The following is a 26,268-nucleotide window of genomic DNA, read 5'->3' on the forward strand; positions in this document are numbered from 1 at the left end:
TCAAGATTTACAATAACATTAATAATAACATGAACACCTTCACATAAACCTTCCTGTAGTTTACTTCTCTGAGGTCATCAGCCCAATTTCTCCCCTTGCCAGGAGCTGCTAATCAATAATTACTTCAGTCTACTGAGCAAAGTTCAAATGGACCATTGTGTACTTTTATAATAAATCTTTGCTCATCCACAGTACCTTTGTCACAAACCTAACTCTTTACCAACAACATAATTAAATTAGCTTCACAACTTCCTTATGAAGTAAATTAAAATTATTCTCTATTTGCAGATGAGAAAACTGAAGCACAAGAGTCCTTAAAGTCACACAAGAAGGCTGTGACAGATCCTGGATTAACTCAGACATGCTGGACTCGCTGCTGGGCATTCGACAGAGGGAAGAGCTCATCAAAGCTGATTTTTTAAATATTTTAAGTCCAACTTTGCAAGCCTGAGAAACATGCTTCAAGCATACAAGAAGTACAGTAGCCTTCAGTGACACTACTCACATGTATGTTTGCCAGCTCAAAGGCGTTAAAAGGAGAAAAATAGTTTTACCCAATTCTGATGCACATTTCTATAGTTGCCCTGGTGTTTTGTACTTCCACGATTATACCAAAATAATGAACGGTGTGACAGTGGGCCATGCTGAGGCCACCCTCCATGTCCGCCTGCCCACCTGTCCTGAACAGTCTGACCGCCTATCTTGTCTGCCACATGCTGTTACTAAATAATTCAGTTGTTTATTAGGTGGGAGGCTACCCTTTGTGCACTCATCTATACTGGGTGGTACATACATGCTCTGACCTCCCCTACATGTTTCCTATGTCTCGCAGGTGTTACCCATGTACTACCATTGTCATCTCTATACGCCCCTGGCGTTGAACCCTCTGGCTCCCGTCTCCCTGCAACACAGAGACCGGGTTCTCTGGTTTCTAGCTTTCTGGGCCACTCTCTCGGATGCCTGGCTCAGTGCCTCTCTCCTGGGCACCTAGTTCTGCACCCCCTTAGCTGCACCCCTCTGGTGCTCTGGGCTCGCTACACTTGACACTGGGCTCTACCAAATCATATGCCGTCTCTCTCCAGGCACTAATGGAGGCCTCCAAACCTCCCCTTCTAGCCTCATCCCAATCCTCTGGGATAAACAGTTGCCAGAGAGAGGGTGTGCATCTGCTAGGTACAGCCTGGGCTTATATAACCCAGAACTCTGCCTCCTGCCAGCCAGCTGAGGTCAGCAGGTGTGGCCCATTTTTCCCTTAGGCTGTTACCCCAGCAGCCTGCAGCTGGGGAGCTCTACTTAGCCTGCTGAGCTCCCTGGCCATGCTTCTTCAGCCTTAAGGAGCAGGCATATCTTAGTGCCCTGCTACAAATGGGCATAGTTTTCTTCCATATGCAGCAGAGACAAGAAAGCATTTTAATGTTTAGTAATCATATCATCAGAGCAATAAAAAGGCTGGAGGGACCTTGTATGTTACTATTAGTAGGTTAGTAGTAGAGTATTTTAACTCTTCTGGCCTCTGCTTCTGTCACCCTCGCGTCCTCCCTGCACCACCATCCCATTCCCCACATATACACTTGCAAATGGCTCATCCCTGCCTAAACCAATCCAAGCAAAGTTTGTATATATAGTTTATAGTTAAACGCTTCAAATGAGGGGAGTCCACAACCTCTCCAGGTAATCTGTTCCAACATTTAACCGCCTTTACAGTTGGGCAGAAAGCAAAGTAGAATTACATCTTATAGACTAACTGAATCAGAAATGATTCAACCTAATACCTAACCTATATCTCCCTTGTTGCAATTTAAAGTCATTATTCCTCCTGTCCCCTGTGAACAACTGAATGTTAGCATCATAGCAACTCTTTTGGATTTGGTGTCTGCTAATACACAGTTTAGTCTCCAAACTAAATCCCAACTCTTCCAGCTTTTCTCATGTCAGGTTTTCTAGACCTCTAATAATTTTTGTTGCTCTTCTGTGGACTCTTCCAATTTGTCTATGTCTTTCTTAAAGTGTGGTGCCCTAAACAGAATCACTGTATTGGAGGAAGCTTCATCAGTGCCGAATCAAGTATAAAAGTCACTGCATGTTAAATCACATATGAAAGTCATCAGAAATGTCAGGCAGGCTGGCACACAGATGCAGGAGAAGCTTCCTCTGCCAGAGACATTTGCCTTGTTTTCTAAAGCTTTATTTAAAGCTGATTTTATTGATGGTACGTGAGAAAATAATGCAACTAGACCTCAATACTGAAACAGCAATTTATGTTCTAAGCAATGTGTTATTTATTTATTTTTAAATCTTTGGTCTCAGAACCATTACTTTCTTTTAATGTTTTCCCTTAAGTAAAACAGAAATTCTACATCCTTATGAGCTGGAAAAGGTAGTTTTTTAATTAACTGCCCAGAGAACAGATTAACAATATTTGAATCAGAATGAGAGCATAATGAAACCTTTATCTCATTATAAGAGATTATGGGGAGATTATGCCACTGTGATTCAACTAAGAATGTTCCTCAGTGCTTTAGAATCTGTCTATAGGTGACGGGGAAACAAATACAGTATTTAGGCAACCGCTAGAGAAGATATTGATAGCAGAAGGACTAGTATTATATAATATTTGCATTATGTTCAGGCTCAGATGTTCCAATCAGGATCAGCGCCAAGTTTTGTTAAATTAGGAAAACATGGTCCCTTTCCCCCAAAGATCTCGCTGCCTAAAATTAAATAGGTCGGCTCAAAGGTATCCACAGCCTTAAGAATAAGAATGAACTTAATAACAAAAATCCCTCTGAGTTCATTGAAGCCAGAATTTCCTCCACTTGGTCTCATTATTACTTAGTCCCAACTAAAAAAATAATGTTATCAAAATGTTTTAATTTAACCACATTAGGACTGCAGATAGTCTCCTGCAGTTGTCTTGAGACCCACTGACTTCAGTGCAACCATAATTGCAGAATCAGAGCCTGAAAATTTTACAGCCAATATAACAAAGAGAAACCGCTCTGTAAAACTAATAAAAACAAGAGATAGCATCACTTCGTATTTGTTTGGTAACCTGCAGATTTATTTTTTTAATGCTATTTCCCTCAGATTATTACTTGTAAAAGAACCCACTGTGAAGCTGATTTGTAAAAATCAAAAACAACTTCACCCAATCTCAAGGTCATCTCTGTTTCAAATCACTGTATTTACTCCAACCCCCTCCCCCCCCCCCCCCACATACACACGCCCTGCACCAAGAGGGAAAAAAGCCTCATGTTAGATTTGAATATCAGCCCAGGGGAGGCGACAGCTCAGCTCCCCCTTCAGCCCTGGGCCAAAGCTAGAACTGAGCTGCCATCTGCCCCAGGGTTTCTTGTATGGTGGGTGAGAGGGTGTGGGTCAGGGGAGACTACATAGTTGGGGGAGTGCAGGGGAGACCCATGTGTGCAGCTCAGGGGGGAGCTGCAAGGAGCTGTACATTCCCACTTGCCCCCACCACTTGCTTTCTGGCAAGGGCTGTGGAGAGATAGGCACTGGGGCAGGGGGAAGACAGGAGGCAGAAGGCAGGCATAGGCATTGGGGGTCCAAGGGGCAGGCAGTAGGGGAGCAGGTGGCAGGGGCAGGCCTAGGGGAGACAAAGGAAAGGGGATGCCAATGGCAAGGGGCAGGGGTCTGGCCCCTCACCCTCCACCGCTCTTTTCCCCACCACAGCTCTGGGATAGGGGGAACAAATTTAAAATGACCCTCCAATAATTAGATTCTATACCTGGAACATTACAGCAAATTATAATATTCCATGTGTAGGACCTAATTATTGGGAGGGGTCCTCTTAAATTCAAAGTTGTCTTAGATTCAGGTAAATACAGTAAGCCTTTTTAAAATTCGTGAGTCATAATAAGGTTCATGAAAATAGTCAAAAGATAGCACATAACAAAATGTCTGTGAATGTGCAGGGAAGGTGGGTGGCAGAGCACCTTGGTGCTTGCCACTTTAAGGAGGAGAGCAGGCAGCAGACAGGTGCAAGCCAGCCTTGATGAGGCAACCATTTTAAGATCCTGCTTCTTAGGGCTGAGGTGACAGTCTGTTACCAGCAGCCAAGGGAGCAACACTACCCTGCTGTCCAAGAAACATCTTGGAAGTAAGGGTAGGAGCTATGGGGATGGCTGGAGCCTCCTGGTCCTGGACATGACCTGAAACTGCACCCTGCTGGGCAAGGGTGGCCTGGTGGGACTCCGTGGCAAGGGAGTCCCTAAGAAATGCCAGGCCAGTTATGTCCCTAGTTAAACATGAGGAGGGGCACCTGAAAACCCCAGCCCCTGCCTGCTGGTGGGTTACTAACATCAGAGGGAGGTAGAGCCAGACATGCCCATGTGGGGCACCTGAGACCTCAGGGGTGCAAGATCCCGTAATGAAGTGCAGCCAGGCCAAAAAGGGGCAATACCTTAGAGAGTAGTGGGGCCAGGCATCCCTGTGCAGAGGGCACCTGAGCCCATTGGGGTGTAAGATAAGTAAAATGGGGCAGGTAATTGGCCCCAATTAGGGATGAGTTACCTGGTGTGGGGCTACAGGTGAAGTCAAACCCTGGGCTGACTAACTGCCCAGGCACTGTGTAGATAAGGTTTGTGGGAGAGGCTCAAAAGGCTATGCCAGGGCTGGCCAAGGAGACGGGATAAGACTGATGACCCATGTGGTCCCTCAAGGGAGCAGGGCAGGGTGAATGAGGCCCCAAAAAGGGCATGAGTATGAGAGGCCTGGTGACAGCAGGTAGATTGATAGAGGCCCCAGTGAGAGGAGGCTGTATGAGTGAGGCCCTTGAGAAGGCAGCATGAAAGAGGTCTAACTATGTCCTGAGTTTGCCTGGCCTCAGGCCAGAGCATAGGCCAGCTCAGAGATGATATCGCCCTTGGCACTCAAATGGCAGCCTCTCACCTAATTAACATCTTTAATTTACAACAAGGCATGGCAGGTGAGTAAGGCAGGCAACATGCCCGAAGACAGGCAGGTGGGCCAGTACTGTGACTGGGCCCAGGAGTTTGCCACATGTCACAGCTATCAACCAGACAACAGATGGTGATAACTGGACTACATTTAAAATTAATAGTTTAGTGTTATAGAAACTTATCCCCATCTCTATTTTCTGAACCATCCAAACATAGTGATAAAAACCTCTGTCTTGTCTACAGTATAGCTTCTATCACTAGTAATAACAGTGGAGCTACACCAATGCAGAAACAGGCTTACACATTTTCCCATTGTATATTACCCGGAGGCAGTGGGACAGCTGGGAGTAGAATCCAGGATCATCTATACACCTCCTTTTCGGTGGAGGGGGGACACTTTAATTAGAGAAGCTCTGACAGCTGCTCTAATTAAAGCACCCGTAGTGTCACATGTATTCAGTGCCCTGCATTTCAAAATGGCAGCTGGGGCACTTTAACTAAAGCTTGTCAGACAAGCTTTAGTTAAAGCACCCTGCCACCACTTTGAAATGTGGGGATGTTGAATACACATGATGTGGAGGCTGCTGGAGCATGCTAATTAGCATGCTTCAGCAGAATTGCAGCAGATTCAATTAATCAAGTCTGCTCCAACACATGCTAGTCACCATGCATTGGAACAAAAGTCTGTCACATGTATAGGTGCCCCAGGAGTTCTGAATAGCCTGTTCTAGTCATTAATGGAGACTTTATTAAGAAACAATTTGTAGTAATATACTCACCAAAACTGTTTAGCGGAGGGTTAGCCTTCTAGACAGCAAGCCTCTTTATACAGACATGCAAGCAAATATGGAATGTGTGTTTCCAGTGGATTTTTATTAAACCAAGTGAAATTACAGTCTCCACTTATATTTATCAATCCTGGTATGTCTATCAAATGTCAGTATTCAAAAGGATTGGATAGCTGTGCTGGGGTTTTGGGAGGGGGGCACGGTTGTAGACAAATGCACTTTGTTGGAGAATTGATTAAATAGGAACCAAATATCTAAGTTTGCCCTTGTCTATTTTGCCGAGTACCTATAGATGGATTAATATTTCCAAAAACAACTACCACCCATATTTCTGGAACCATTTTTCTGATTTGGAGGTATTTTTCCATTTTTCTGATAAGAGGTTATCACTAACCCAGCAGCTACTAGCAGAAGAGAAGCCTTACCTGTTATTTGATAAAAAAAAAAAAATCCAACAATTCTTAATATCATCCTTAATTCTCACATACTAATTACATCTCCAACAATGATCTCTAGTCAGCTTCTATGTATTTTTAACTTGACTGATGCAGCTGCCACTGAAATAATAGGTCAAAGACACTTCCTTATATTGTTCTAGAAACAAAGTTTGCTTTCCAGCTCATACCACTCCTCTGGAGCAGTTTGCAGATGCAGATAACCAGTGTTTGTCATAATGTAAGAAATTTGGCAACCAAGCATTATGAAGCTAAAGGAATTATGCACTTACCCAATTTGCAGCTAAGTGGAGTACACTGTACCATATTCTCACATAGAACATGCCTTGGAATATATATATATTTTTTGAAAAGCAGAATGGAGGAGAAAAGACTTTTTCCAAAGTTATGGATGCAAAAAGCAGGGCCAGAGCCTAATCTTCAGTGGAGTCACCCTCCCTTTCCTGATTAACTGCTGCTATATACATGGTCTCCATGGGTGAAAAAAACTGAAGAGTTTTGAAGGCTGTGAAATAGGAGGAAACAGACCAAGAGCAGCAGACAGCAAAATGACTCTAAAAAGGCTAATTCGAACAGTGGAGCATCAAGACCAAAGGAGAAATGATTGTTAATATCTCTGGAGGAAAATACTGCCTAAATACTAATACAACAGTTGGTGTATGGTGGAGCTGGAATCAAAACATGGTGCTTCTATCCTGGGCAGAAAGATCTACTGCCCTGATTACTAAATACACCCCAATTTTGGGGCACTGATTTTGGAAGGAAAGGTGCATGTTGTATTGTAGAAAATATAGTATACAGAACAGCTTGTTCACCCATCCAATGGGTTTCTATAAAGTATTTACACTTGTTCCAAGTTTCCTTTTTTCATATAATTCCGAAAAATATTCTCTTTATTCCTGACAGTGTTTTATTTAAGGTGATGATAAGATTTTGAAAAGGAAATGTATCCTTGTTTTAGAATGTTCATTTGGACCATAATTATTCCTCCACACCAGGAAATTGCATGCATTTTCTAGCATTGCAAATCTGTTTTCCCCTTTGCTGAAGTAGTGTTTGACATCTATCATGCAGCTCTTCAGGTTATCAGAGAACAAGTTTCTCAAATATTGTACAGAATTTGTTGCCAATTTGATATAAAAGTTTGAGAGGGATAATGTCTCAAGTTTAATAAATGTACAATGAATGTTTCAGATCCAACAAAATTTATTTTAAAGCCAGATATTGCATATTTCTTTAGGTAAGGATTTCAGAAAAATCCTCAGGTTAGCTAAAATTATATTGCATCTGTGGCGCATAAAACTATTTTCTAAAGTGTTCTTACAAGTTTTATTTTTGTGATGAATCCATTATCCCCCCATCATGCAAAATGTTCTGTGGACCATGCAGAGTAAAGGAAACAGTAAACAAACCGGTTCATATGGGACACAATTGTAAAGCAGGCTTTTCCACTTTTCTCTTGGGGCTCTGTTAAACATTCATTTTAGGTGGCTCTTGGACCTCTTAACCCTTTGATTGTCCATACATTCATGTCTGAAATTAGGTTTAAGCACACTTTAGGTGGCTTAAAGTCATGCCACTACATGGATCAGAGGTAAACCTGCCCTGTTACCCAGCTCGTGGTTCCATTAATGTGTGGCCACTCCCCAACCTGTGGTCCTCCAGCATCCCAGGGTGCAGTGTTCCATCCACCACCCTCCTGTTCTGTGTAGACAAACTCCACATTCTGAAGACTACAGCCCAGGGGGCAGTTCTGGCACGAAGCCAACTCCCCTTCCTTCCCCTAGAGCTGTGACCTTCCTGCCTTCAGGGGTGCAACCCCATGCAAACAGCCTGAAAAACAGGTGCCAGGTAGCTAGGTAACAGGGCATGGATACCTGGAGTGGGGTTTAGGGAGTTGAGAGGTGAAACTAGGTAAGGTGCCAGACTGGGTCCTTCCTTCTCAGGACGGGGGCAATAGTGCCCCCAAAAGTGCCTTGCCTTGCCATTCCCACCTTGCAGACACCCTTGGAAGTACAACTATCACCCCCTGCACTCCATTCTCAAATTCCATTTTATTAAAACATGAGACCTTCTTTAATTTACTACTTTATTTCTTTTTAATTATTTGTAACTTTTTTTTATCCTTCAGTGTCTGACTTTTTCATTTCACCATCCATCCTCCATTCCAATTCCTCTTCACTTTCCAACCCCATCCCATTAACTCTCTGCCTCCCAGCTTCACATTTCTGCTCCCCTCTCCCAACCCACCTCTCACACACCTACACCTAGAGCAGAGATAGCCTGTACTGGCTCACCAGCCCCATAGTGGTAAATTACAGCTGTAGCTCTTAGCCAGGCCCCTGCTCACCAGCCCTCTAGTGGCAATTGATAGCTGTGGAGGTGGGGGACAGTCAAGGAAGGTTTTTAGCCTTAAGGTATGTCTGCTCCAAACTCAAGCTGGCACTAACATCAACATCTGTGCAGCAAGAAGTGCAACATGTTAACAGGGGCCCTTAGTCAGACAGTAACAATAGTATATTGCTGATCTGGCACCATGAGTGATTCCAAGACCTTTAGAAATATTATCTGACATTTCTCTGCCCTTAATGTATCCAATTTGATCTGAGTTTAAACAAACTGAGCTCACTGACTACTAGTAAATGGCTAGTATTTTTGCTAAGAATCTTTACAACATGTTTCAACAGGGATTTGAGCTTACAAGAGCTGCAAAAGACAAAATCTTTTTCAACTTTACAAAGAACAGCATTAGCTGTTTCATAGATTTTTTGCCTCTATGCAAAATTAAGTTTTTCCCTAATAGAATTGCATTAAAAGTACCCTCAAGAGACCTACTAATAGTTTCTTAAGTACCTTATAAAATTCAGCTGGAAAATAATTAGATCCCAGAGTTAACCACTTTTCACACTTGTTATTATTGACTCTAAAGTTTCCTCTTCTGCTGTGGAAAGCTTCAGTGAAAATGATGTACTCATAACTTGTGATATCTTTTTCCAAAAAATATTTTTTCCTTTTTTGTGTTTTGAACATCTTGTTGTTGAGACCCTGTCCCTCTTAGATAATTAAAACCTCTACCATTTTTTATTAGAGGTGCACAGATGCATCTGTCTGATATTGGATCGGCACAGATATAAAGAAAATTGACTGCATCAGAAATCTGCCTGATGTGGCCGACAATATGGCTGATAAATACCTGTGCATGTGCACAGCTGCAGCACAGCCTGTAGGCAGCAAGGAGCACAGCCTGGCAGCATGGAGAGCTGTATGCAGCTGGTAAGTCTGTTGTGAGGGAAAGGGCACGGTGGGGGGACAGATCAGGCCCCCCACGGTGAGGGAAGGAGTGGGGCTGGGGTTGAGGCAAGCACTACCTAGCCGAAGTGGGGTGGGGCATGGGACAGAGCTGTGGCTTGTCCGGGGGCGGCTCCATGGAGGCCATATGCCCCTGGATCTGTGCAGGGCATGGGTGGGGGCAGCTGCTGCTGCGGGCTGGGACCAGGGCTGCACCGGGCTCTTCCCAGCAAGTGGGGGGGTGGTTAGGCCAGGGCTGCACTCAGGGTGGGCGGTGGTGCTGGGAGGGGGGATTATGGCGGAACTATGGCAAATTTTGTGGTGGCTGCAGCTCCCCGCCCCTGGCCCCACCATAGCCCCCTTCCAGCACTCCCGCCACTCACCCTGAGCACAGCCTGGTCCAGCCCCCACTGGGAAAAGCCTGCCATAATCCCAGCCCCAGCCCACAGCCCCTCCTGCCTGTGCAGATCTGGGGCACATGCCATTTATTATATTTTAACACATTTAGGTGTTACTCAACAGTTACATTGCAGTAGCAACAACTGGTGCTGTGCTGCTGTATTACAGTATCAGGATGTGGGGAGACTCTGGATCCTCTTGGTACTTTTGTGCTCAGTTCCGTGAACCCTCCCAGTGTGGAAGCCATAACAATACTCCTGGCTATTTTACTACTGATACCTGACTCCTGCCTAATTACTTCAGCAAGCCCTAGATATACCATAGTAAGAGACCCAAACTGAGTTCAGTGTCCCTAGCCATTTCTACTTGTCTATCTGATGAGGACACCTGTTGGGTAAGAAACCATGATGAGCTCCCCTTTCCAGTATGTATATTTGACACAGTAAAGGATGAATACACTCTCAGACATCCTTAAGAAATCATCCCCTCCATGACCAGATGATAGACTCAGTTCTAAGGATTAATTAATCCTTCTGGGACATACCCATACCTGAGACCAGCAGGAAGAAGGCTTTAATCAGTTCCATTTGCCCTTGAATTGATCATATCCATCTTGTGCCTGAAGTCCCCCAAGGAAAAGATTTGAAGTCCTAGTACTGCAAAACAAAAATCTTCATTAGCATGTTTGGTAGAAAGTTAGCTACTGGATGCAAGCCTCATTAAGAAACTTTCTTTTAAGAGACAGCCCTAAGCTGGCTAGAACAGGAGATGGTGTCTAGATGCCTACACTGATTTCTCATTTGGCCTGGAAAATGAAAATCACACCATCTTCTATGCCTCAGTTTCTCTATCTATAATGGCAGAAGGCAAGACAGGGTGGCACCTTAAAGACTTCTTCAGAAAGACAAACTTTCATTGGCAGCAGCCTACATTGTCTTTAGTTTCTAAGGTGCCACCCTTCCTGACTTCAGACTAACATGGGTAGCAACCACTTTCCACCCACGAAGTGGGGATAATACTGATTTACACCAGCTTCTGAGACTGAACTCATTAATGTACCAAAACACTTGGATCACCACTGATGAAGAAGACTAGGGATAAGCAAACATTTATCCTAGCCTTACTCTGATTACTTGTCAGCATGAGGTATGATTTTCTCAACATAACTTCACTGATGGTTATATTTTGGAGCATCTGCTAGAATGGTACCAGAAGACAATCACCAATAGCCCAAGAAGAAGCATCTTTTCTCTACTCTATTGTTTTCATAGAGATCTGCTTACCCAGCCCTGAAGGCATCTACATCCCAGTAGTACAGCAGGTGTCTAGATGAAAAGTAATACCTGAGGGATCCACACTGTACAGTCTATAACTCAAGAGATCTAAATAACCCTCATTCTCAGGACTTCTCTGCACCAAGAAGTTATTTCAGAATAAAGTAGGGCTTATCATCCTAGACCAGTAGTTCTCAACCTTTTCTATATAAGGCACCCCTCTATATTTTTTGTGACTTAAGAAGAACCTAGCTTCAAAAACAAACTTATATATTACAGCACTTACCTCCCTGTAGAGAGGCTGCGGAGTGGAGGTGGGGAATCATTCAGGGAGTGAGGAGTCTAAGCCTCCTTTTATCTACTTAGCTTATCTGTGTATCTTCTTATTCCTCACAGCTCCCTTGAACAGAGATGGAGGCTGTGGCAGAATGCCACCTCTGTCTCTCCCCAAAAAGTCTGCTGTGTGACAATTTGGTTAACATGGTCACTGCAAAGGGCAGACTCCTCTGCCCCATCACTTTGTGTGACCCTGAGTTATGACTTGATCAGGATAATTCCTGCTTCTTCTGCCTACATGACTGGCATCACATACCTGGGTGAGGGGCTTATGCTCCCTATTGTTCTAAGCAACACCAACCTGACTGGGAGGGGGCTAGAGACTGCCAGTCTACCTGGTAACCAGTGATACATTTCAAATTGACTGGCTCACAGCCAACAGGTGCTGGCCTCCACTGGACCAGGTAAATGAGGTCATAAGGTCTATATAATTTAAGGACTGCCCAGGAGGAGGAACAGTAACCATGATGAGAACTCAGAGAGAGAAACTGGACCATCTGAAACTTGCTCTCTCTTGAAACTAATGATCAATGAACTGCCTGTCTCCAGAGGAAATCTCCACCTGCCTCTAGATGATATTTGTGAGAAATCTACCTGAGATCTAACTAGATATATAGCTTCCAGTAACTCAGATCCGTGATCAAAGGCTACCCAGCCACCCTGTTTGCTCTATGGGATTTCTCCAATATTCCTCTATGTGTTCCAGGAAGGGGGTCAGCCAAATGTGAGGCGCCCCCAGGGAGGCACTCAGAGCCTGGAAGGTGGTTGGGCGCAGTGAGGTGGGTGGCTCAGTGCAGGAGCACCCCCTACGAGCCCACCACAGAGGCACCCCAGGGTGTCTTGACACCCTGGATGAAAATCACTGCCCTAGATTGTGAATTGAAAATACCAGTATTACAGTCATTCCAGAATAATTCCCCAGGTGGAAGCTCTTATTAGAATAAAAACAATATTTTTAGTTTTGCTGAATCTAGTTTGGATGTATATTTATCAAAAGCAATAACTCAGGAAGAAGGGCCATAGGATCTCTAAGATCCAACTACCAAATAGTAATTAAACCAGCAGATGAATGAGGGGCTATAGTGATCCTTAACTATGAAGACTACTTAAAAGAAGCCAACAGACAACTCTTTGACACTACATACTATAAAAAAAGAGAGAAGATCCTACTCCCCTTTTCTCCTCATACCTCAAAACCACCATTCCATCATTTCCATTGGAACTACAAGAAAAATTCAGATCCTGATCCCTTCACTCCCCAATCCAGGGACTTTTTACCTGGTCCCCAAAATCCACAAACAGGGAAACCCCAGCAGACCTATCATTTCACACCATGGAACCCTAACAGAAGAAATATCAGGTTTCATCAAATCCATCTTAAAACCGTTCATCACTCAAAGACCAGATTTAATCAAAGATACAACTGACTTCCTGCAAAAACTCAAACACAAACCACCTTCCCAGCAATACCCTCCTAGCCACCATGGATTTCACTAGCCTATACACCAATATCCCACACCAGGATGGCATCCAAGCCTGCCTTAAATGTCTACAACAACAAGATTACAACTCAGAGTGCGGACCTCAGGATATCAATGAACTCATATACTTCATCCTCACACACAACTTCAGTTTCAAAAACCAACACTTCCTCCAGACTATGGGCATGGCTATGGGTACCAAAATGGCTCCAGAATATGCCAAACTTTTTATGGCTCACCTAGAAGAATTCCTCAAGAACTGCACCATCAAGCCCTTACTAGACCTGAGATGCATCATCTGGACCGAAACCCTACAGTCTGATTGATCCACCAAAAATTCAACAATCATCACCCCTCCATCAGATTATTGCTTGAATACTCCAGCACCAGCATTTCCTTTTAGGACACCATGATCAATATCCAAAATGGTAACATTCAAACCACCATGGACCAACATACATATTTACACAGAACCAGTAATCACCCTAAATACACCAAGAAAGCTATAATATACAGCCAAGCTCTCCAATACCACCAAATTTGCACTGAGGAGAATACTCATGATCGCCACCTCACAAATCTCAAAAGGGCCTTCAGCCAACCAGGACACTCCTCCAGAGAGACAGATTGTGCTTTTGAAAAAGCCACCTGGATACCACGTGAAGATTTGCTGCAGTAGAAAAAAAAAATCCTCACAAATTGCACACCATTAGTTATGACATATCACCCTTCCCTGGAACCTACATGGAAAATCCTCAAACAACTGCAACCCGTACTAAAAGACAACCCCTCTCTTAAAAAGATCTTTCCAGAACAACCCATCCTAGCCTTCAAACAAGCACTGACCCTTGCTAACCTCATCACCAGAAGCAAACTCCCCATGATCCAAACTATACCAAACAGATGCAGAGCATGCCAGGACAAGAAATGCAAAACCTGGCAACGCATCTCCACCACCCCTACTGTAACTACATCCCACAACAGAACCATCACCTTTCCCAGATCTTACAGCTGCACCTCCAGAAGTGTTATACATATCATCCAGTGCACCAAATGCCCTGGTGCAAAATACGTTGGAGAAACCAAACAACTGCACAAGAGAATGAATGCACACCGAAATCTGTCAAAGACAAGAATACCTAACTACCTGTAGGGGGCATACTTCTTACAGGACAATCACTCCTCGAAGGGAACTTACAAAACACCTTCTGTAGACAAGCCTACAAACTTCACTTCATAAATCTACTGAATATAAAAAATCATGGACTCTATATAGACATTGGTTTTATGACACATTACAACCTGCCTAACACCCGATTCAACAGAGGTGCCTGACCCGACCTCTTACATTCTTCTTTTCCCCCACCTTTTCTCCTCTCCCCTCCTTTCTGCCCTGTCTCCCTGCTTTCCTATTATTTCCTTCCTTCTTTGAGAGCCTCTTTCTTACCCTGTATTATGACCTCCGAAATGTTTCCCTTTGGCCTTTTTTTGCCCTGCTTTATCTTTTGTTTCTCCTTTCTACCTATTTATATTTTCACTATATCTTCTCATACTTTGAGCTTCTCTCATTCCTGTTTTCCTGATCTCCAGCTATTTTCTTTCTCACTGACAGCTTCTTTTCCACCTGGTATTCTATCACTGTAATGTCTCCCTTTAGCCTTCCCTACCCCTACCCCTTCCGCTGCGCTTTATCTTTTCTCTTTCTAATTTCTACCTATTTACATTATCACTGACATCCTGCCACACTTTTAGCTTCTCTCATTTCTTGGAGTTTCAGAACAGCAGAGATTCCCTATGCCTGAAGAAGGGTGACTGCACCTGAAAGCTTGCTAAGAACTTTTCCCCCAATTACTCAGTTGGTCTAATAAAAGATATCACATCTACTCAAAGAACCTTGCCTCAAAAGCAATAAAAGATTTTTATTCTGGAATAAGAGTAGCCACAACCAAAGCTGACCTGGAACAGCTGTCACAAAATGGTTATACTAGAATAGTTTAATTAATTTCCCTGTGTAAGCAAGCCCTCAAGCATCTTTTCTCCACCTATTGCATTCCTGTGATCTACAAATCACCAGCTAATGTGAATAATCCCCACTCTTCCTGTAATATCTAGAATGATGGGGGAATATCACCATTGGAACCCCTCTAGGTGATGGTGGTGGGGTCTCTGCTTCTCTTGGAGAAAAGAGAGCTGGATTCTAAGAAATAATAGAAACCATGTAATTAGGTTTTTGTGTACACTCATGTTTCTAATATAGAGTAGAGAAAAAAATAAAGCTGCAGCTGTCTTCATGGGAGAACAAGACAATGGATATTTTGTCAGCCAGGACAGGCTCAAGGAAAGGGGTTTGTGTTTAGAAACAGCTCATAGCTTAGCCAGGATCAGGACCTTGTCGCACATTACACTTAGGATGTGTTAACTGCACCTAAAATTCAAGCAGCAGTAAAACACAAGCTAAGTGCCACTGTAGCATAACAAAATTAAAATTTTCCCAGAAATGAGCATCTCCAGAATGTATTACCTAACATGGTACTGAGCTAACCTAATGTGTCTGGTTATAATGCAGTTGTGGGGATAGGACCAACAAACAATTGTTTGTCACTCCCAGGCCTTGCAGCACACTGCAACACACTGGAGTCTTCAAGGGCTCTGGTGCTTAAGAAGTAGTTTTAAACTGTAGTAAGCATTACAGTGCATCTGCTCAGAAAACTTCATAACCCATAATAATGCTTACTTACTACAATATAAATAAAACATGCTAAGTGTAACAAGGCCCTCAGTCTTACAGAGAAGATTTGTTCCTGGCACTGTAAGGAAGGGATCTCTAGACTCTTACCTCCCTGATGCACCAATCTGCCAAAGGTTGATTGAGGTTTCCAGTAATGTTCTCCATGGAGATGGAGCAGGAAGACTGATACAAGGAGAGGTCCAGCTATGTCACTAGATTCCCAACCAGGTGACCAAAGATAAGACATATTGAGAGGAAGAGAAAAGTAGAAGCCAGACAGCATTTTATTACTTTAGCTAAAAAAAATCTCTTTAGGAATAGGAGGTCATGTCCAAATAATTCCCACTTTACAGACTCCTCATAGAAAAGACTTGAGCAAATACAGACAAAGCTGCTAGAAACTCCATCTTCTAAACCTACCCATGAATTGGAGCACTGGGGTACATGTTATTCAGTGACCACAGGATGGGGCCTGGATATCAAACAGGATGCAGCTCAGGTCAGATGTCTTGTATATAGCCAGGGCCTAAAGACAGTAAAGACAGAGAGTTTATTTAAGATAAATCCCCAACCTCCACACTAGGAGCTACTGCAAATGAGAGCACAGATTCAACCTGGGAGCAGACATGACCTATAAAAGGCCCTCCAATTTTGGACTGGCTTCACTACACATGGCATCAACCAGCATGTGGGGAATTACAGGCTGGAAAGGAGAGAGACAGTCACCATTTTCCCCCCAGCATACTTTAGAACAGGCGTGGGCAAAATGCAGCCCGTGAGCCAGATGCAGCCCACTAGATCATTTTATCTGGCCCATGGGACTCCTAGAAAATTTAGAAAATAAATATTAATCTGCCCCGGCTGCCTGTCATGCATCCCTCGATGACTTGCCAAAACTCAGTAAGCAGCCCTCCGCCCGAAAAAATTGCCTGCCCCTGTTTTAGAATCAGCCCTTTTGCTTAAACTGAAATACAATGACCAGCCTCACAGTCATAAGTGACAGTTATGAAGTTACAAGGACAAATAAAGGGGTAACTGGATAGAAGCACCTAAAGTAAAAATATTTCTGACGTACGTGACAACACTACAGTTCCAAACACTGTAGGGGCAGATCCAGAGGGGGTGTGGTGGCTTTCAGGCCAAGCCGCAGAAGCAGCAGGTAGGGACTTTGAAGCAGGTACGTGGTTTGATCAAAAAGTTCTAAGACTTGATGTTCAGTGTATTGTTCATCAGGAATTTGTACTCAGTGGTCAAACAATCAATCAGGCCTTTTATAAAGAGGTTGTGACTCGATTGAGGGATACAGTTAGAAGAAACCACCACGAGCTGTGTGAAAATGGTCAATGGTTTCTGCACCATGACAATGCTCCTTCACACACTGCTGTCTCCATTCAAGAATTTTTGGCTGAAAAAAACATTCCTGTGATACCACACCCTCCGTATTCTCCTGACTTTGCCCCATGTGATTTTTTTCTGTGCCCAAAAATCAAAATGAAGCTGAAAGGGAGGAGATTTGATGACATTCCACCCATCCATAAGAATGTGAAAGCGAAACTCAAAAAATTCACAGTTGACGACTTCCAGCGTTGCTTCCAAAAGTGGCAGGAACGTTGGGACAAGTCCATATCATCTGGGGGAGATAACTTCGAAGGGGACAGCTCATAAAAATGTTGTTTGTACACTATTCTTTAAAATAAAGGCTAAGTCTTAGAACTTTTTGATCACCCCTTGTATGGATCCACCTCTTTAGGCACCCCATTACTTCCCCTCCATATTCAGTGGGACCTCCCCCCAACTCTCCTCCCATTCCCCACCTGCCAGTGCCCCTACTCCTGCCTTTAGCTTCCCCTGGGGACAAGGACACTGGTGGTGGATTCTTCCTTCCTACCAGGTGTTCTTCACCAGTCTGGGAGCAGGCTCAGGGACAGAGAATCTACCTACTGGCACTACTGTCCCTGACTGGGCCCGTCTCCCCATGCAGCTGCTCCCTGCAGCCCCAGCTGGAGCAAAGCTGGAACATCCGAGACAGCAGCAGTGGCAGATGAGTCTCCCTGAGCCCAGAGGCATAAGGAAGAAAATTAGAAAATAGGCTGAGAGATAATTTTAGGTGATAAGTAAATGGCAAATTCATTATGAGCTTACAAGTAATTGCAACAGAAACACATATATGTACATACAGCCAATGAGAATTAGGGGTGAATATCCAGCAGTTTCAATATGTATCATAGAAACATAGAAAATTAGGGTTGGAAGGGAGCTCAAGAGGTCATCTAGTCCAACAAAGCAGGACCATCCCCAACTAGATCATCTCACCCAAGGCTTTGTTTAGACGACTCTCAAAACCTCCAAGGATGGAGATTCCACAGTCTCTCCGGGTAACCTGCTCCAGTACTTTACTACTTTCCAAGTAAGAAAGTTTTTCCTAATATCTAATAGAACATGAGACGGTTCATTTTTACATGATTTCTGAGATGGTGCTCTGGGATCCTGAATTATCTCCACACAAGGAGGATATCAACAAGTTGGTGGGATTCAGAAGTACAAGAACCTTAAATGTGGAGAAAGTTGGCAATATGACAGTTTTATAGCAGCAGTAGGAAACAATCAAAAGAAGAGCAAATATTTAACTATGGACTGCTAGTGTTTGTATTGTGCTAATGCCCAGGGGCTCCAAAATTAAAAATGTAATAAATCTGAAACTGTGGACTTCACTATGGTGTCTAGTATAGTTATATGTGAGCAGTGAGACAGACACCAAATCCTCCTGCATCCAAACTGTTTGGATTGAACAAAAGGAGAATCTTCAGGAGAGGTTAGAAGAAGAGGTTGACAAAACCTGGGAGCAGACACACAAGGACTGAACTGTACTGAGAATGTCATTGATTAGGAACCAGTTCAAAACTGTTACAGTGCCGAGGTGTCCATATCCAAAATATTTCTAAGAACAGCCACCTTTTAAGTATTGGAGTGCTGTGGCACTGCCATCACAGAATGGGAATAAGTACCTTGCCCAGCGTGCCTGAGGGACAAGAGCCCCATGTTGCCCTAGGATTTCCTTATTGGGGAGGAAGACCCTGAGGGGATTTAATGGCAGCCTTCAACTACCTGAAGAGTAGTTCCAAAGAGGATGGATCTAGACTAGGGTTACCATATTTCCAGTTTCAAAAGAAGAGGACACATGCATGTTTGGGTGGGGAGGAGGGGAAAAGGAACAGGACTGTGGGGGGAGCAATAATATGCCCTGGCCCTGCCACTCACTCCTAAGGGACAGCCCCCTCGCCCCCCAGCCCTGCTGCTGCCCCTCACTCTCAACCCACAGTACCCTGCCCCCCAGGCCATGCTGATGCCCCTCACTCCAGACCTGCAGCCCTCTGGCACTGCCTATGCCCCATGCTTCTGACCCACAGGCCCTGCCCCTCCAGGTGCCCCTCACTCCCAAGCCACAGAGCTCCCCCAACCCTGTCGGTGCCCTCACTCCTGACCTGCAGCCCCCTGCCCCTAGACCTGCAGCATCTCCCAGTTGCACTGCCCCTGCAAGCATGGGCACAAGCCCTGGTGCCACTGGCCCAGCCATGCAGCTCCCTGCTGTCCCCAAAGGACCTCCCTTCTCCTCTTCCCCAACTGGAGGGGCAGGTGCCTCCCTCGCCTACCCTGCCCTGCTGCAACCACAGCACCTGGATAGCTTCCCCCAGCACTGGCAGGCACCCCCTCCCCCCCCTTACATGCTCATCCTTTCCACACATCTCTGCCACACACACACACACCCACTAGCCAGTCCCCAAGCCCTAGCCCTCTAACACTGCCCCGCATAGACTTACCTGCATACAGCTGCTGGGGTTGCTCCCCACTTCCCTGCCTGGCTGTATGCTGGCCATTTGCATGTGCGTGCACAGACAAATGTGATCAGTAATGCCAACTCTTGCAGGGAAAAAAAAAAATTCACAAGACTTGCAATTTCCAAGTCAAATTAACTCTGACTCATGACCTTGGGACAGAACTCGTAAGCCTCAGGACTTTTGTTTTTTCTGGTCCATGTAGAGAGACCCTAGCTGAGCCTGTGGAGAGGAACGTCTAACTGGTAAGCCGGGGGGGGGGAGGAGGGGAATATGGGAGAAACAGATAGAGTCCCCCCATGGGGAAGGGAGGAAGTGGGGGAGGGGCTGTCATAAATAGGGCCCTGGGGTCAGTCATGTGAGAGAGCCACAGGCTCCAGAGGCATGGAGGAAGTGCAGCTTCCTGCCGCTGCACGCACCCCCAGGGGAGGACATGGGGGGTACGCGGCCTCTGGATTTGTATGGGATAGAGGCAGTCTGCCCACTGAGGGCTGGGGAATCACTGTGTCCTGCTACTTTGTCCCAGGAGTTGTGCAACACAAGTGTGTATCCTGCCACATGCTGGGCAGGTAGGAGACAAACAGTGCAGCTCTCGGGGCAAGGGTGGGGTGGGGGCAGCAGAAGGGGCTTCCTAGATTCTTACTTATGTATTCCCAGGGGGCTTGATGTTCTGGGGACTGCCTAAAGTCTCTGCCTCAGGCTGTAACTTCAAAATTTTTGCTAGAAAGCCACCTAATTAATTTCATTCACCCCACATGGTGAGATAGGTGGGTGCACTCTTAATGGTAAACACCTGTTAATTTTTATCTCAGGCAAAATGGAACCACAATGGGCACTTAAGGCTGCAGAATAGCTGTTAATCCCATGCTTGGTCAATGTAAATTGCCCCATTAATTCTGCTAAACTGTTCCTCAGCCCTGCACCCTCCTTTATCTGCTCTGGTTAGACCGTTTTTAACACTATAGATTCCTGTTTGAAATGTCTGGTTTTATGTTCTGAATTGTGTTTCAACACCTAACAAGGCTAACGTTGCACCGCATCCTATGGATAGGGTTTCAAAGACTGCCATGCTGGCTTTTACTACTCAGACCTGATAAAGAATGTCCTGCATTTGACAGCTTGTCTAACTGTACTCAAACTATGCAGTTGGTCCAATGAAAGATGTCACCCTAAGAAATCCTTGCTTCTCACTTAATTCCTAGACCATCATGGCCACATCATTCCAATACACGTTTTTCTTGCTTTATGCAAGCTTTGTATGTGCAAATTTGCTCTTATGTGATGACCCTTTTTATACCAAAAATGCATTATATGCGAGGTAAATTCACTCTTATGCAATCAGTGTGGTGGAGGCCCGTAGTCAGCTGCTTTGTGCGGTGCATTGTGGGAGTGACACGCACCAAAATAGTCTCCTGTGTGGATCTGTGCTCGCCTGTTGTCCGCGACACGTCATGTGTACATGTGTAGTTGCCATCCCCATTATGGTAACATTCACCACCACCCTGTGCTTGTGCGAGTCTGCTGTTGGCGAGTACCAAAACTGTCTTGTAAAATTGGGTCTGGGGGTCAGTACAGTCGAGGTCTTGGAACATATCTTTATTTGTTGCATTGTGAAGTGGGTTTTTTATGCGAATTTGAGTTAATGCGCCGTTTTCCAGGAACACACATACAGCATAAAGTGAGGGATACCTGTACTACCAAAGAATCTCAAGGCAGGCAACCTCAAGGTGCTGCAACATCCTGGCTGAGAATTGCCAAGCTAAGCTATTACGTGTAGGATTTCAGAACCAGATGCGTCCCTAGGAAATTCCTCCAAGTTTAGTCCTGCACTCCTGCAAACCATGAGGTGTATGTCTGCTGCCATGGCTTGTTTCATCCGTCAAGGGGTTCTTCTCCCTCTGCCCCACTATCCACCCACCTCACCCTCTTCTTCCTTGAATGAATATCTGAGTGTAGACCGCAAACAGGCTGTGCCCTGGGACTAATGTTTGCCTCTTCATTACAGGTATCACACAGTTACCTGGTTAATTGTGCAATTATTGAATACTGAACACATGCCAGGTAGCTATCACACTGTAAAATGCTCCCATCAGCTATAAAGTTAGACCCTGAAAATGTACAAGCTTTATAGCTGGTTGCTACCACCTGCATGTGCAGCGGCGTCTCTCCCCTCCCCTGTGGCTGGGAGCACTGAGAGGATGGGGCTCCCAGCCACAGGGCTGCACCAGGCCCAGCTGCGGCTGCGAGTCTCACAAAACAGGGGGCTTCCAGGTCCAGCAACTGCCCGCGCTGGGTCCTGGCAACATCTGGGCGTGGGGGGCGGGCACACGAGAGGCGGCTAGCCGAGCGGCGCGGGGCAGCAATGCCGCCGCCCCAGTGCGCCTGTGCCACAACAATCTCCCCGCGCGGGCCCGGGCGTCGCCATGGAGACCAGACCAGCCCCGCCCACGCGACCGGCGGAGGCGGCCGCGCTGGGCCGGAGGCAGCGGCGCTGCCATGGCCGAGGAGACAGGCGCGGGCAGCAGCAGTAGCAGTAGCAGTAGCAGTAGCAGCAGCAGCAGCTGCGGGAGCGAGGAGGAGGATTTTTACTGCCCCGTGTGCCGCGACGTCCTGCGGACGCCCGTGAGGACCCTGCAGTGCCGGCACGTGTGCGTAACCCCCGCCCCCTCCCCCCCGGGCACGCGGGGCTGCGACCCGGGCCCGCTGCGCCCCCGCGTAGTGCCCCACACTTGCGATCGCACGCGCGGCCGGAGCGCTAGACCCTGCCCCTCAGACACGCACAGCCTGGGGCGCACACGCTTCCGCCCGGCCCCCCCAGCCGGGGATCCAGCCCCCATTACGTACACACCCACCGTGGCCTAGGAGCCATGCAGGGCCTGGGATCACACGCACGCCCCCTGCTCCCCGGCCTGGCCTCTAACCCCCATTACACACACACACCGTGGTCTGGGATCCAGGCCCTGTCCCTCAAACACAGGCTGAGTCTGGGATCTCACACACTTAGGCCCTGTCCCCCCGGACCTAGTCCCCCAATACACATACATGCCCACCCACACACACACTCTGGGATCCAGACCCTGCCCCTCAAACACACACAGAGCCTAGGATCTAGTCTCCATCTCTCTCAATCCATGCCCACGCACACATATGGCCTGTAACACCCCAGCACCCTTGAGATCCAGGCCCTAGCCTTAAGGAGTGGGATCCACCAAAGCCAGACACCCCCCCCCCACAAGCTTCATTGCCCTGAGGCAGCAGGATGCAGCAAAACCGCCCCCCCTCCACCCTGCTTCCTTCCTAGGAAAGGAGCACAGGGGGATTAACAACCCTGTTCCACTCCCTTCTCCCTTGACCGGGCTGTTCTCATCCTCCCTAGAGGCATCTTTGCAACCTTGCCCCAGGGGCTAAGAGTGATGTTGTAGACATGACTGTCCATGGTCCAGGAGTGATGCCAGAGGGGAGGATCGCTTGGGGCAGTCACTTATCACAGTGGTTCCCAGCCTTTTTAGACCACAGACCAGCAGATTTCAGTCACCAGCAGCCAACCTTTTTTTCACTCGGCATAAAAAAGGCTTGTCTGCTGGTGTGCAATATGCTGGTCTCTTCTGGACTTCCAGTCCAGCAGCCAAACCTTTGCAGCCAGGTACCAGGCTGCAGTGCAGGGGTTGGGGACCTCTGCCTTATTGGACCAGTCCTGTAGTAGAGATAAGGTTAAGCCTTGCAGCCCAGCCACTCTTTGGCTGGTTCCCATCCACTTGGCGGTAAAGCTTCTGTTGGTTCAGACAAATGCTTAATGGCAGACTCCAGCATTGCCTAACTTGTGGGTGGATGTTTCTTTGAAATATGGTGCCTTGAATTTTCATGAAGCTCTATACTGGAAGTAAGGGAGGAGGGGAAGTAAATGTGACCAACTGAAAGCTGCAGGAACATTCACAGGACGGTCAGTTTGCAGCATTTGGGTCTCTATATAGGAACAATAAACAGGAGCCAGCCTGGTACAGTTTTTCTTAGCTCACAAGCCCAGGTATCACCTGAATGGCCAATCATGGTGCACAGCTCAGCAGTGCTAGAATTAGATAGTAAAATCTCTGCATCAAATGAATTGCCAAACATCCCATTACCTCAAATCCATGTTTCAGTATGTCACTGAAGTAGACTTATATTTAATAGACAGACTTCTACCCCTTGCTGTGAACCTTGGGGAGGTGGTCGTTTGTCTCCTCAATACCAAAGCAGAAAAATAGTTGGCTAACCCTGTTTCAATTTTAGTAATTTAGGTCTGTGTTAATTTTGATTTAGGTTTTGCAGGAAATGTTTCCTGACGGCTATCAGAGAAAGTGGAACGCATTGTCCTCTCTGTCGGGGAAGTGTGACTAAGAAAGAAAGATCATATCCCCAAAGGGCCCTAGATGTTGAAAACAACATGAAGAAGTTTTCTGGAAGCTGTAAATGCTGTGAAAAACAGGTGGAGTATACCAATAACAAGCAACTATTGTAAGGAACTAGCATTTTTCTTACCTGGGGTTTCATTCTGCATGTTGCTATGCATCATCAATGTTCAGGTGTTTTGCTTGAGCACCATACAGCGTTGAGCCACAAGTGAGGCATAAGTGCATATGATAAGCAGAATTTGGTCCTTAATTAAAAATATGAATGTTGATAGTTGGATAAAGTAGTAAGCAAAACAAGTTATTTTTCAAGGGATTAATTTTAATTTGGTCTTTTTTGGTGGTGTGCCAAAATTATAGGGCTTCATAAAATTAAATTGTTAGCAAATTCCTAAAAAGAGCTTTAAAACATGGTTCTGTCATGTTATTTAATGTTTGCTTTTTTTTTGATAGAGCATTAATTTCCAAAACACTGTACATGAAATCCTAGCCCCATTGAAGTCAAAAGGCATCTTGCTGTTGATCTTCAGTAGACCTGGAAGATTGCTTCATAAGTTTTGTTTATGTAACATCTACCTTCACTCAGACTGGAGCTATTGTGTCTGAAAAAAATGTTGTTGCTCTCAATTTCATTAAGATCACCTAAACAATGCAAGCGGGTAGGCTAGAAAGAATAAAGCCCCCAGGTCCACAAAATGACTTCAGGCCTTGATACACCATGTTAACACTGGTGTAATTTACTTCAGTCTTATACAACAGTGAGAACTGCACTGGGACCCAGGGTGGCTGAATGACCAGTTATCCCAGGGAAGCTGCTACGGTAGTCATTGACGCTGTCTCTTACCACTAGATTGCTGGGGGCAAAGTAATAACCTAATAGATTTCCTTGGACACCTACACCGGTGTAATTTGCACCCAGGGTAACACTACACTTGAGTCTAATGTACCTCATGTTCCTTCTCCTTGTACACAAAATGTTTATGCTGGTGTAAACAAGCTCAGTACTTAAAAGGAAAAACTTGAGAAAAGTGTAGTTGCAAGAGTACATACAATCCTCAGAATCCCTCCCCTGACCCATTAGGTGCCTGTTTTTGGCAGGAATGTTTCCACGATACCTGAAGTTGTACTTCTGTATATGCTCTGACTTGCTCCCATCTTGGCAGGGCTGAACAGCTTTGTGCCTCTCAGCCTAATCAGAATCCTCATATTAGGCATTTATGTGAAGGACCCAGTTTGATAGGCATGCTCCAAGCATACCTAACAAACTAACATGATGTGAGTTCTCCACAAAGCACAGTGGCAGTGCCTACAGAAGAAGGTAGGGGTGGTGCTCCCATTTGAGCAACAACTGAGTACTTGAAGTATTTACCTGAAGTGTAGAGGATGTAGGGTCTACATCTTCCTCAAGCTGATGAGGATTCAAATTTGGATTTCTCACCTACTGGGAGAGCGCACTAAACACCTGGTTGTAGTACTATGACATAGGGGCATACTACTATTAAAGCTGAAAATTCAAGGTTCATTGGGTGAAAAACACACACTTAACCTGGGACAGGGGAGACCATTGCTCAATAAGAAACTCTTCTTGTGTGAATTATTTTCCTTATCAGATTCTTTTTTTTTTTCTGGATTATACTGTAAAATCTAAATAGTTTGAAATTTTACTTGCAGGTTAGATATTCTCGCATGAGACAACATTATAAAACATGTAAGAAATATCAAGAAGAATATGGTGATTCTTGTACTATTCCAAGCTTAAAGATTTACCAAGAGTCAACGGGGAACAGGTAATCAATATCTCTCATGCATGACAGGAAATATCTTTTTCACAATGGGGAAATAGTATTTCAGGATGTTTTCTTTTTGTAAACAACTTTGTCCAAGTTCTTATTTTTTCAAAATTGGAAACTTTTTCCGTCTAGAGAACGACTTATATATCTTCCTTATTCTGGGCATATAGAAAACTTTTACCACATTTCCACACATTTCATGGCATGGAACGATTTCCAGAAACATTCTCTAGTGCCTCCCACTATTTTCTTTCCTTAACAGCTTACCTCAGCTTTCTTTCCTTAATGGCTTACCTCAACTTTCTTTCCTACACTTGCTTTGTAGCAGGTTTCATTGCATTTAGAAGTCTTTCTTCCCGTTTCTCTCCCCTTCTAATTTTACTGTTGTATGAATGAAGGTTGTCTGCTTAGCCCATTAAAAATACTGTTGTGTGAGCTCGATGCCGAATTATATAGGACTGAATTAAGCACAGGCTCAGACCTGTTCAATTTAAAACTTTTATTGTTTCACAAAGTCATAAACTAAAGGAGGTCTGTTGGTTCACGAGGTTCCCAAATCAAGCCCTTGCTCTCTAACCCGGAGGCTAGG

At 45.2% G+C, this 26,268-nt stretch overlaps 1 protein-coding gene across 1 annotated transcript in view; it reads left to right on the plus strand.

Moving 5' to 3' along the window:
• Positions 1-22,045: 22,045 nt before the first annotated feature.
• RNF138 (ring finger protein 138) overlaps positions 22,046-26,268 on the plus strand; it is a gene marked incomplete at its 5' end in the record, with an annotated part of 11,353 nt that continues 7,130 nt past the window's right edge. Inside the window, 3 exons of the mRNA XM_019541917.1 lie at positions 22,046-22,149; positions 23,801-23,966; positions 25,561-25,676. Coding sequence (XP_019397462.1) covers positions 22,046-22,149; positions 23,801-23,966; positions 25,561-25,676 — 386 coding nt within the window. The remainder of the gene's footprint in view (positions 22,150-23,800; positions 23,967-25,560; positions 25,677-26,268) is intronic.

This window comes from Crocodylus porosus, unplaced genomic scaffold (assembly GCF_001723895.1).
Source record: "Crocodylus porosus isolate Cpor-Errol unplaced genomic scaffold, CroPor_comp1, whole genome shotgun sequence".
NCBI classification, from domain to species: domain Eukaryota; kingdom Metazoa; phylum Chordata; order Crocodylia; family Crocodylidae; genus Crocodylus; species Crocodylus porosus.